The sequence below is a fragment of the Jaculus jaculus genome, chromosome 1 (genome assembly GCF_020740685.1).
Source record: "Jaculus jaculus isolate mJacJac1 chromosome 1, mJacJac1.mat.Y.cur, whole genome shotgun sequence".
Taxonomy (NCBI): domain Eukaryota; kingdom Metazoa; phylum Chordata; class Mammalia; order Rodentia; family Dipodidae; genus Jaculus; species Jaculus jaculus.
In genome coordinates, this window is record NC_059102.1 from 141,141,603 (window position 1) to 141,154,289 (window position 12,687).

The following is a 12,687-nucleotide window of genomic DNA, read 5'->3' on the forward strand; positions in this document are numbered from 1 at the left end:
TGTGCCCCCTTGTGCATCTGGCTAACGTGGGTCCTGGGGAATCGAACCTGGGTCCTTTGGCTTTGTAGGCAAACTCTTTAATTGCTAAGCCATCCTTCCAGCTCTATTATTTTTTTTAATCAGTGCAAACACTAGACTAGCTGACCAAAGAGCTTTGGGGTTCTCCCAACTCCACCTCCCACTGCTGTAGATACAGTGGGATTATAGATGTGTGCACTACTTGTGTCTGTGTTTTGGGGATCCAAACTTCAATCATCCTGCTTACTTAGCAAGTACTTTTAACCACTTACCCGTCTCCACAGCCCCGCATGTAGTATGCTAATACAGGTATATGAGTCAACACATTTTTACTGATGGGTTAAAAACAAACTAGGAGCACCCTGGGGCAAGACCATTTGCAATCTTGCCATCATCCCGCTAACTGGCCTGTGGTCCTGGCATAGTTACTGTTCCCCATCGAGCCTCAGTCTTGTCACTTGGAAGCAGTGTTTCTGAGGAGGGAAGTTAGATTGAGGGGATGTAAGTAAAGTTTCCTGTCAGGCCAGCGGAGTGGGGACACTATGTGTGGTGGGCATTATGAAGCTAGGGGAATCACTCAGGGTGATGTGGAGAAAATTCAGGGGCTCTTCATTGGGGAGCGGACAGGAAGACTGGATGGGAGGCAGAGGAGAAACCCTGAAGCCCCTGAACCCAAAGCCAGCGTCATGGCCAAGGGGGAGTGTTACCCCTTGTCGCTCCCCAGTCCTGGTGAAGGTGGCCTTTCCCAAGCACCCTGGTCTCTGGTGAGCTCTGAGTTCAGAAATAATTGCCTGTTTATTTCTTAACTGTACACTGAGGCTCCTGGGTAGAGTCAAAGCGCTTACTAGGCTGAAGACCAACTAACTGCCTGTCTCCAAGGCCAGGGGCCATAGTGGCCTGGATCTAGATTGAAGAGTTCAGGCTTCTGTTGGAGGTGGGGGAGGCTGACTGATACCTGTGACTTCTGTGCCTAGCACAGAGGAAGTCCTGGGAAGTGTTAGAGATAGCAAAAGTGTGTGAAAGATGGAGAGGGAGCAGAAAAGCCCCTTTCAGGACACTCCCCAGGTCCCTCTGCAGCCAGGCAATCAGCTGTGGGTCAGTGTCCACAAGCAGCTGAGAAGGACTTGGTCTAGCAGGTCTTGAGAGCGCCCCTGGGTGTGGCTGGGTCTCACGCTCTCTGCTGCATCACCTAGCCCAACTCAGACCATAGCCTCTGGACTATAAGGCACCCCTCACCTGGTATGCCCTGATTTTTCTTTATTGAAATGAAAATCATGTAACGTGAGAGTAAACATTTAAAAAATATTTTAGTTTTATTTATTTATTTGAGAAACAGGGAGGGAGGGAAGAAGGGAGAAAGGGGAGAGAGAGAGAGTGGGGAAGGAAATGGGTGTGTTAGGGCCTCCAGCTGTTGCAAATGAACTCCATATATATGTGCTACCTTGTGTATCTGGCTTATGTGGGTCCTGGGGAATCTAGCCTGGGGACTTTAGCTTTGTAGGCAAGCGCTTTAGCTGCCAAGCCATCACTCCAGCCTGAAAGTAAACATTTTTAAAGTGACAGTCTAGTGGCACTGACAGTATTCACACCATTGCATTGCAGTCCCCTCTCCACTTTACCACCCTACAAGGAAACCCAGCCCCTACTGAGCAGCTAGAGACTGTCCTTCCCCCCAACCTGCAGATGCTCTTGGCCACCTCTGTCTGTTTCCGGATGTACCTCTGCACACTGACCCTGGGTCCAGACACACTGGTACTTCATGGCTGGATTCTGTCGCTTAGCATGATGCTGTGGAGGTTTACCCACACTGTAGCATGTGTCAAGCCTGCATTCCTTTTGTTTGTCGTAACTCCACTCCTTTCTGTGGCTGAATATTATTAGGTTGTATGTGGAGACCACAAATTGCTTCTCCATGCTGACGGAGGGATGCCTGGATCGTCTCTGCTTTACAGCTATTGGTAAGAGGATTGCTGGGACCATGCATGGACCTGTGTTTGCTTGCAAGCCTGCTTTCAATTATGTAGGGAGCTGGAAAGATCTCACCATTCCTTGTTTTCAGCCTGATTTTTTAAAAAATATTTTATATATTTATTTATTTGAGAGAGAGAGAGAGGAAGAGGCAGAGAGAGAGAGAGACAATGGGCGTGCCAGGGCCTCCAGCCACTGCAAATGAAGTCCAGACACAAGTGCCCTGTGCATCTGGCTTATATGGGTCCTGGGGAATTGAACCGGGGTCCTTAGTCTTTTCAGGCAAATGCCTTCACCACTAAGCCATTTCCCCAGCCCTCAACCTGAATTTTTTTTTCTGTGTGTACATGTTGGTGTGCATGTGGATGTATGAATGTTTGTATGTGTGTGTACACATATGTGCTGGTGTGTGTATGCATGTGCATGTGCATTTGGAGGCCAGAGTTCACTGTTTGGCATCTTCATCATTTGCTCTCCACCTTGTCCTTTGAGGCAGGATCTCACTGAACTAGAGCTCACCCGTGCAGCTAGACTAGCCAGCCGGGGAGCCTCAGGGATCCTTCTGTGTCTGCCTCTCAAGTGCTGAGATTAAAGGTGCAGAACACTGTGTTTGGCATTTTACGTAGGTCTCTGGGATCCAAACTCCGGCCTTTATGCTTGTTGAGCAAGTGTTTTATCCACTGAGCCATTTCCCCAGCTTCCAACCTGAATTCTTGCCCCAGGGATGCCAGACAATGTGCCCAGAGGAAGTGGCTTCTTTATAGGACTGGCACCTTCCTTGACTTTCTGGGCATGAAGTGGGACAATGCAGGCCTCTTCATCACTTCTTACCTAAATGGTGGCTGCCTGCTTTCCTGTGCACGTTCCCCCAGGCTATCAGTGCTGTGAGCAGGGTCTGTGTATTGTGCCCAGTGCCAATGGGCAGAGCTAGGCATGCAGTGACAGTAGCTGGCACATGCCAAACTGGTCAGTATGCCAGTTGCTAACTCCTCATCATGTCTCCTGGAAGGAGAGAGGAATTTTCACCCCAGGATTAAGAGAGTGAGACAGTGATTTATTTACCTGAGGTCACACCGCTCAAAAGGTAGAAATGGGTCCAGGAGTTCAGCCTGCTATTTGATTCTGGGGTACCTGCTGGTAACGTGGGCAGGCCTTGAGGAGTGATACAGACCTTGGTTGTACCCCTGACAGGCCACAAGCAAAATGACGACTTCTGAGAAGTGCTCCTTGTAACTGTGGGGTCCCTGGCCACAGACCTGTCTCCTGAAGATGAAGTGGCCCAGGTGAGGGCCAGGCCAGGCCCCATGGCCAGCTCGGGAACAGAGATGCACTGGGCTAGGTCAGGCCTGGGGAAGGGGCCCAGGCGGCGGCGCTGGGCCTGGACAAAGGATCAAGATGGGGAAGGAAACAGCCCAGGGGGCTGGAGGGATGAACAGCCTCTTCCGGAAGCCACCAGCCCTGAGCTCCTGGAAGACTTCTGTCGGACCCAGCAGCAGGAGTGGAACCCAGACAAGCAGGAGTCTGAAGGGTCTTCAGGAGAAGGTGAGATGGCCTTCTCTGGTCCTGCAGTGGTGGCCTGTGTCCCCCAAAATCCCTCCAGCAGAGGCAAATAAGTGTTTTGCATTTTCAATTAGATTGTACAAACTTATAAATTTTTAAAGATTTAAGTTGCATAAGTAATACATGTATTGCATAAAAAACAAAAAACAAAATTGATAATTCCTCATTGTTCTACCCCTCGGCAGAAAATCCCTCTATCCCATATGCAAATGCCACATGAATATGGAACACGGTTGCACAGATTCCCAGCATCACCTATGTTTTCATTACCTTAGTGGCTAGGATATTTTCCCTGCTCTCCAAATATTCTTCCATGAGTCTCTCCTAGGACCTGCATGGGAGGGAGCCCATAGTGCTGGTCTCCCGGAATCTCTTGGGCCGGTCTCCCCAGTCAGGCAGGTAGTAGCTCCTAGCTTTTGCTGTCATAAATACTGCAGAGGCAGATGTCCCTCATACATCTCTGCACCCTTGACACGATCCTGTCTTTGAAGACTTGGATTGCTTCGCTTGGGGTTATGCCTATTCTAAGGTTTTCTTCTAAACCCCAGTAAGCAGTGGGAGCCTTGGTATTCCTCCTTTGTTCTAGTACCATGCTCCCATTGCCAGGAGGCAGGGATTTCCCTGGCAAGTCTTGGCTTCCCTACCTGTGAACTGGCATGATGACTCATTGGGAAGAGGGAGGGTTTGGTACAGGTGACTGCTGCACAGGGTTGTGAAGGAAACGCCCTGACTGAGCCCTCTGTGAACCAGCATTGGCAGAGCACTGTGGATCCTAGGGAAGCCTTGTGCGGCCATTACCCTGTGTGTTTTATGTCTGCCACAGCTGCTCACTTGGGAAATTGTTCCTTCTTTCCGTGTTTTTTTTTTTCCCTATAATTTTATTGACTTATTTGCAGTGAAAGAGGGTGGAGGGGGCGGGAATGTGAATGGGTATACTGGAGCGTAGGGCCACTACAAACAAACTCCAGACACATGTGCCACTCTGTGCATCTGGCTTTAAGTGGGCACTGGGGAATTGAACTCAGGCCTTCTGGCTCCACAAGCAAGCACCTTTAACCACTGAGCCATCTTTCTAGCTCCCCTTCTTCTCTTCTTCTTTCCCTCCCTCTGTTCTTCCACTTCTTCCCTCTCTCCTTTCTCTTCTCCTCACTCCCTTCTTTTTCTCCTCCTCCTAACTCTTCTTTCTTCTTCCTCTCTCTTTCTTTTTTTGTGGTGCTATGGAACCCAGGGCTGTACGTAAACTAGGTAGTATTCTATCACTGGGTTATGTATCAGGCACAGGGCCGGAAATGGCCCAGCCTGCTCTATTTCTCCCTCCACACTCCCCTTTGCCAGGTAGGAAAGACAAGCATTAAGTTTAAATAAAGATTGCAAGAGACTAGCAACTTACCAGTGGACCACCGGGAAGGGTCAAAGGAGCCTAGAGTGAATGCAGCATTCGTTGACGTCAAGGTCCCTGCATGACCACACTTGCCTAGGGCCTGGATTCTGTGTGCAAGACTGTTCGGAAGCTCTGTGACCTCTGGAATGTTACTTCTCATCTGGGGGCTTTAGCTTTGCAGAAAGAGTGACTCGCTGAAAGGACATTTAAGTAGCCAGTGGATATGCAGGTGTCAGGAGTAAGGGAGAGAGCATGGCAGAGCAGCCAGCCATATATAAGAGTTATGGTGACGGTGCCTCCATCCAGAGCAGAACCTGTGCTTGACGTCAGTATGTCCCACGAAACTTTAGGTCTATCCCAGAGGCTGACATGAGGCCAGAGCAGTAGGTGTTCACTTAGCATGGCCGTATATAGGATGGATGGTTAAATGGTGGCTGGTAGTAGATGGGTTGATGGGTGATGGGTAGGTGGTGGGTGGTGAATGGGTGGCTGGATGAATGGATGAATGGATGGATGTGTGAATGGATGATGAGTGATAGATAGGTGATGAATGAGTCATTGATAAGTGGGTAGATGAATGATGGCTGGGTGGTAGATGGTCAGATAGATGCTTGGAAAGATGGGTGGGTGGGTAAATGGATGGCTAGTGACTGGGTAATGGATGAATGGAAGCTTGAACGGATGGATGGACAAATGAGTAAATCTTTCATGAGCACCTCCTACATGACAATTACAGTGGCTACCCATTTCTTGGGGTCTGCACCCGTTTCCTTCCTTCTTTCTACCCAGTTAGCAAACAATGCTGAATGCCTACTCTGAGTGCAATAGACAGCCATTGTCATTGCCATCAGGGATCTCTCAGTGTCATGGGAGACCTGTGTGAATAAAATGACCCTGTGATTAAATGGGTAACTGCCACTGCCGTAACTGCTATGCAGCAGATGCCTGCAGGCTGTGAGTGCCTGCAGAGGGAGTATTTGACCTGGACAGGGAGCTGTAGGAGTCCCCCGTGAGTTCTAGATGGAGCTATAGCCAGAAGGACCAGAAGGAGGTCACAAGACAAAGGAAGGAAAGGAGACCCTGACAGAGAATAGAGAACAGGTGTGTGCATGGACCTTGTACTGGGAGGGCACGTGTCCCTGAGCTCTGCTGGAGCAGGGAGAGATGGGTCAGTGGGGCTGGGGCAGCGTTGGAATAGTAGAGACCCTATGACTGAAGCATAATGAGGTTATGGGGGGAGGAAAGAGTATAGACAGAGAAGGTGATTGGGTGGCTGCTGTATCCACCAGACAGGAGAGGATGGCTTGAGCACAGGTCAGGGGTGGTGTCTTCTGAGGAGAAGTTAAGATTGTGAGCTCTGCAGGAGATAAATGGGACAGGGCAGGGGACAGACTGGATTGGGAGGGTTAGGGAGATGAGAGATGACCAAGATGTCTTCCACATTTTGCCTTGTACTATCAGTTGGGATGCTGTTGTCATTAGCTGCCATAGGAAACAGAGGGAAGACCAAGAAGCTAAGTTTGAAGGGCCTTTGAAACAACCAGAGGAGGCATGACATAAGTACCAGGCTGTATAGGACACATTGGGATTCTTGCCATCACCGCATGATGTCATGAAGTGACTCAAGGAGATGCTACCCAAGAGTCCCAGACGAGGCATATACTCAGTGATGAATGAATGGCCTGTCTTTCCAGAGACTGAAGCAGACGATGTAAGAAGCCCAGAAGGTTCTACCCAGCCTCTCCCCTGGCCCCCTGGGCATGATGAGCAGTTGGACCTGACTGAAGTGGAGGAGCCTGATGAAGAGCTGGATGAGGACCCTGGAAACCTGGAGGTAGAGGAAGCTGGAGAGAAATGCCAAGGGCTGTACTGTGAGGACCAGAGAGGTTTTAATACCAAGGCTGTGGGTCAGGGGAGGACCAGTGGCCGGGTGACCTCTGACAAACAAGCCAGTGGTCACAGACTTTCAGAGCATCCAGAGATCCAACCATCCATTGAACTCAGCGTGGCAAGGACTTGGAGCAGTGGAACTGTGAGCCTTGGCCACCCTAGTGACAGCCTTGATTCCACCTCGGATGGAGAAACTGACGTCCTCCAGCCCACCACAGTGGCAGAAGCTCTGCCAAAGAGCCTCCACCATCATGTCCTGTGTCCAGATGACAGAACCGGAGGCAGTGTTGCTCGGGCAATACCTGCAGAATTCCAGAACTCCTTAGCAACGTCAGCCCAGAACCCCCAGCGCACTGCAGGCACATGGGGGCAACAGACTACCAGCTTGCCCAGCTCACAGCCTGAGGATCAAACCTGGAAGCCAATCAAGGCATCACCCAAGCCACTGCCCTCCCGATTTACCGGCTCCACCACCTCCCTGAGTCCTCAGCTTAAACCAGCACAAAAAGTCAGGTCGCAGCACAAACGGGGATCCATTCTGGCCAGCCACTCTTCTTCAGATGTCCCCAAGTATGGCCAGGGCCGGCTGAACTACCCACTTCCTGATTTGTCCAAGGTGGGGCCCCGAGTGAAGTTTCCCAAAGATGAGAGTTACCGACCTCCCAAGTCCAGAGGCCATAGCAGGGAGGTCCCTGCTGGACCCCTGATCTTCAAGTCCCCAGCAGAAATTGTGCGAGAGGTACTGTTGAGTAGTGGAGAGGCATCCCTGGCCACGGACCCTCTTCACACCCACCCTGTCACCAGGGTGCCCCAAGAGTTCCAGACACCTGAACAAGCCACTGAGCTGGTCCATCAGCTCCAGGTAAGTCAGACCCCTGTCTTCATGTGTCACCCAGGAACCTGTTGGCCTAGGAGGAGTCAGGTTGGGGAGGTGCAGGAGCTGGCTCTAGGCTGGACCCCTCTGCTGATGGAGGGAGTGCTGTCATTATTCCCAAATATAAACCCTTGTCCTTCGCAGTGAATGGGGCTTATATAGCTCAATTGGTGGAATATTTACCCAGTATGGACAAAGTCCTGAATTTGATTCTCGGGACCACATAAATTTGGTGTGCATGTCAAAAATCCCAGCTCCTAGGAAGTGGAGGCAAGAGGATCAAATAGATATGGTCAAAGTCATCCTTGACTACATAGAGAGTCTGAGACCAGCCTGAGATAGAGACCCTGTGTGTGTGTGAGAGAGAGAGAGAGAGAGATGGGGGGAGGCACGGGGGGGGAGCACCCCCACATTTCAGGGATGATATGTTTGTCTCAAATTCTGCTATGAGAACAACAACAACATGGGCTGGGAAAATAGCTTAGTCAATATTTGTCTTGTAAGCATGAGACCTGAGTTCAATCTCAGTATCCACATGAAGTGTCAGGTATGGTGACACATGTGTATAATCCCAGCGCTGGGGAGGCAGACAGCAGGATCCTTTGGGCTTCCTGGCCAGAAATCTGGCCAGTTGGTGAGCTGTAGGTAAATGAGAGACTGCATCAAAGAAGGCAGATGGCATTCCTGAGGATGGTGTTAGAGGCTGTCCACTGGCATCCACATGCGTGTGCACACATGCACACGTGCTCACACACACATGCACATAAGGTTTAGGAAACCAACATTCTGGGTGTGTGTGTGTGGGGGGGAGAATAACCTAGTGACCTCTCTCCTCATCCTGCAGCACCTACAGGGACTATCACTTGAAAGCCCTTTTCCTCTTACACTCACCCTCCTGCACCACCCCTGTGGGTTGTTTTGAAGTAGAATTCCAGGTGTTTTATACTTTACTGCATTTGTATCTAAAACTAAAGGGACCTTACTTTAAACTGAATTCTGCTGTCACACCTGAACATTGGCACCAGCTCCACAAGGCTGCGTGGCCGGGTGCCAAAGCCACAGGCAGCAATCCCACGTGCTCCACAGTGTTGGAAGCAGGATCCAAACTAGGTGCTTTTATGTGGCCTTTTCAAATGTCTCGAGTTCTTTTTGTGTCTCTCCTTTTCAAGTCCCTTGGGTCTTCCTTTCCTGCTTGGACCTCCGCTTCTAGTCGATGGTTGCAGGGCCAGGTTCTCCTCTCTGCTGGGCACAGGTGGCACCTGAGGGAGCCACAGTGCCATCCCTTTTCTTCCTGTCCATCAGTATGGCTGGAGATGGAATATTTGGGGTTGTAGTCACCTGTGCCCATGACTGCTTCTCCCTGGACTACAAACTCCAGGGGAGGCTATCTGTGGCCAGAGACATCATGTGTACTTTCTTTAGGAGCCTCTCAGTTGTGATTCTCATGGTCCCTGACAGTCATTGTCTTGTTTTGCCCCTTCCTTTGGAGTGACAAAATAGTAGCCATCTGCTGTTGCTGCTTCTATTTCCTCACTGCTAGAAACCCACAAAGTGCCATCACCTCATCGGCCATGTGCTTACTGAGATCTTGTTCCTGTGGGTAGAGAAGTGCCCGAGCCTATCCTTTGAATGGCTTGTCTTCAGAACAAGTCACCTCCCCACTTCCCAGATGACCGGTAGCATTTGCTCTTTCCTCGAAATGATGTTTCAGTAGAAGTCTGGATCTGCTGGAGGCTGGTGATCCTGATGTTCTACTGGGGAACACATTCAGGCAGTCATTAAAAGCACTTATGGGACCGGAGAGATGGCTTAGCAGTTAAGGAGCTTGCCTGCAAAGCCAAAGAATCCAGTTCGATTCCCCAGGACTCACGTAAGCCAGATGCACAAGTGGCACATGTGTCTGGAGTTCATTTGTAGCAGCCGAAGGCTCTGACGTGCCCATTCTCTCTCTCTATCTGCCTCTTTCTCTTTCTCAAATAAATAAAACGAACTTTTTAAAAAGCACTTGATGTTTACACCCTGGGAAAGGCAGAGTAGAAACAGTGGCCATAACTCAAGCTGACCCCTATTCCTGATGGCGGATGGGGGTGGGGGATGGGGGACGTGGAGCCATGGGAAAGAAGTGGCAGCCCCACGGTGGGCCTGGGTATCCAGGAAAACTTGCTGGAGGCCTCATAGAAGATATTGTTGGGGGACGGAGGAGCCCCCTGCTCCTAGACACCACTGGGCAGGCATGGGATCTACTCAGCTCCCACCTTTGCATGTGAGGGGCTAGCAGCAAAGAGGATTGGGGGCCTTGTGGTGATCATGTCTTCTCCCCACAGGAGGACTACCACAAGCTCCTCACCAAGTATGCCGAGGCTGAGAACACCATTGACCAGCTACGCCTTGGGGCCAAGGTACCAGCTGGGCTGGGCTGGGCTGGGCTGGGCTGGGCTGGGCTGTGGTGGAGCCAGGAACCTGGCTCTTCAGGAACATGGCTCTGTCCATAGTCCTGAGAGAGAGGTCATTGCCTGTTTCATCCATTGAGACCCTGGGACTGGAGAAGCCTCAGCCTTCAGTCTACCCCAGGTCCATCTGTGACCTTGAGCTATGTTCTGCCCTCCCTGGGCTCAGTCTCCCTTGCTGTTGATAAGCTCTGACGTCCTTGGAGTCCAGGGATTCCAGTAGGATCCCTCTCCTCAGGCTCTGCATTAGGACCACTTGGTGTGCCTCCCGACCCCATTACCAAGCAGCTGTGTGAGCCGCTCTGAGCTCAAGGGCATAGCAGACTTTCTGCTCAACCCTAGATACCCCCTGCTTTCTGGGCCACACCTTTGCCTTTCTCCTTCGACGTCTCCCCAACATCCTCCCCTTGCACACCAGCTGGCACTGAGCACTGGCTGTGTGGAGGCAGACTTTGGAGAGCTGGCTTCAGAGGGCTTGGGAGCCTTGCACAGGGACCTTCCTCTTTCTTGGGCCGAGGCCGGAAGTGGGCGCTGTAGCTTTCTGCTTTCTCCAGTCCCCTGCTTGCCCAATCGGGCAGTGTGGTGGAGGAGGTGGGACAGCTGCTGGGCCAGAGGTGCAGGCCCTCCGCCAGCGCCTATTGCTGCTCTGAGGAAGGGAACACCCCGCTCTCCTGCAAAAGCACCCAATATACTCCCACCCCTCCACGATGTGCTTCCCTCGGTGTGTCGAGGCACTTCTGGGGAACATGGGTGGAGGGAGCCACTGTGGGAAAGCCCTTGCTGTAGGGCCAGGGGCAGTTCTCCGTCCCTACGCCTGGGGCTGTGCTAGTGGCAGGGCCACATGGTCCTCTTGGCAGTTTTTTGTTGTTCTTCCTTCCTTCCTCCTTCTTTCTTTTCTTTTCCTCCCTCCCTCCCTCCCTCCCTCCCTCCCTCCCTCTCTCCTCCCTCCCTCCCTCCCTCCTTCTCTCTCTCTCTCTCTCTCTCTTTCTTTCTTTCTTTCTTTCTTTCTTTCTTTCTCTCTCTCTCAGGGTAAGGTCTTGCTCTAGCCCAGGCTGACCTGGAGTTCACTATGTAGTTTCAGGGTGGACTTGAACTCACACATTCCTCCTACCTCTGCCTTCCCAGAGCTGGGATTAAAGGTGTGTGCCACCGAACCTGGCTTTTCTTTTTTCATTCTTCTTTTTTTTGGGGGGAGGGAGTGAACACAGCTTTTAGAGGGGTACTGGGACCTTCTCCTAGAAGCCATCAAGCTCCATGTGACATCCTACGTGCTTCTGGGACAAAATGGGGTAGGGATGGCGACAGAGAGGGTCACAGGCAGAGGGTAGGATAACCTGGATGGATGCCTTGGCGTCTCTCTCATGCCTTCTGGAAAGATGACTTCTCAACTGAAGGTAGCTCACTTAGTGACTCTGCTGAGACTGGGTTATGATCTCCCCAGTGCTCAGTCTCCCTGCTGCTGTCCTGGGAGTTATTGGTGTGGGGCTCATGGCTATACTGTGTCCAGGGGAGACAAAGAACCTAGAGCCTGTGGACAGTACCTTTGGGAGTCCCTCGCCCTCTATCCTACATCTCAGGAGACTCCAGAAGGCATCACAGTCAAAGCTCATGTCAGGAAGCACTAGTGGAGAGTCTGGCTCTGTTGGCACCTCAGACCTCAGAAGCTGTCTCCGCTGAGCCCCTTTGCTCTGCCCAGAACCTATGGCAATGCACGGGAGGCTGGGCTCCCCTGGGATGGAACTTGGCTAGGATTTCCCCTGACTGACCCAGGCCATGTCCACAGTGGGTAGATGGGCATGGGATCTCTTGGGAAGGAAACTGGCATTGGCTGAGCTGGTCAGAAGGGTTACCTTTTGGTCACCTCCACATGCATACATGGACCAGAGTGGGCAGGAGCATCTCCCAGCATGCGTGAGAAGAAAAGGTGGGACTTGCCCCTTGGTCTGTGCCATGACTGATGGCATGGTCTCTCTATCTTCAACCCTGCGGAGCCTGGCTCAGGCCCTGGCACAGTGTGGGAGACAGGCCTAGGGACAGACAGGTTGAGACAGGTCATGGCAATAGGAAGGGTGGTAAGTCATATCTGTTGACTGCTGTCCTGCATCATTTACGTGTAAATACAGGGGTTTTAAGCAACTTGTCCAAGGTCACACAGCACAGAGGTACCGGAGCCAGAGTTTGAGTCTGAAGATTGATCTCCAGTTCTCACTATGTACCCACCCTGCCGGAACCAGAGCCAACTCTGGATTTGCAGCCAGGGAGTGCGAGGCTGGGCCGGGGACACCTGGGGAGGAGAGGCTGAGAGGAGGAATGAGGAGCCCAGGCTGTGGTGATGCCACCGCTCCTCTCTCCTGCCCCCAGCTCTCCACCCTGCCAGCTGCTGTCCCTCCATCTCGGCTGCAGGGAGGGGAGAGGAACCAGAAACTACTCAAGAAAGAAAGAATTTGCGGATACTGGGGGATGATGTAAACTACCTTTCCCAACGTGGCTTCTGCTGTCTGCTCTGGTTCCAGAGCCCCTTGGCTGGGGCAAGGCTTTTGTGCTCAGAG

The 12,687-nt window shown here is 51.6% G+C and overlaps 1 protein-coding gene across 5 annotated transcripts in view; it reads left to right on the forward strand.

The window, feature by feature from the left end:
- Akna (AT-hook transcription factor) overlaps positions 1-12,687 on the forward strand; it is a 54,571-nt gene that overhangs the window by 13,109 nt on the left and 28,775 nt on the right. For 3 of the 5 annotated variants that reach the window (XM_045154513.1, XM_045154522.1, XM_045154505.1), the window contains 4 exons: positions 1,900-1,976; positions 3,178-3,528; positions 6,622-7,679; positions 10,016-10,090. In XM_045154513.1, the coding sequence (XP_045010448.1) occupies positions 3,291-3,528; positions 6,622-7,679; positions 10,016-10,090 (1,371 nt within the window). In that variant the 5' untranslated portion in view covers positions 1,900-1,976; positions 3,178-3,290. The remainder of the gene's footprint in view (positions 1-1,899; positions 1,977-3,177; positions 3,529-6,621; positions 7,680-10,015; positions 10,091-12,687) is intronic. The other 2 variants (XM_045154532.1, XM_045154536.1) reach the window with 2 other exon arrangements.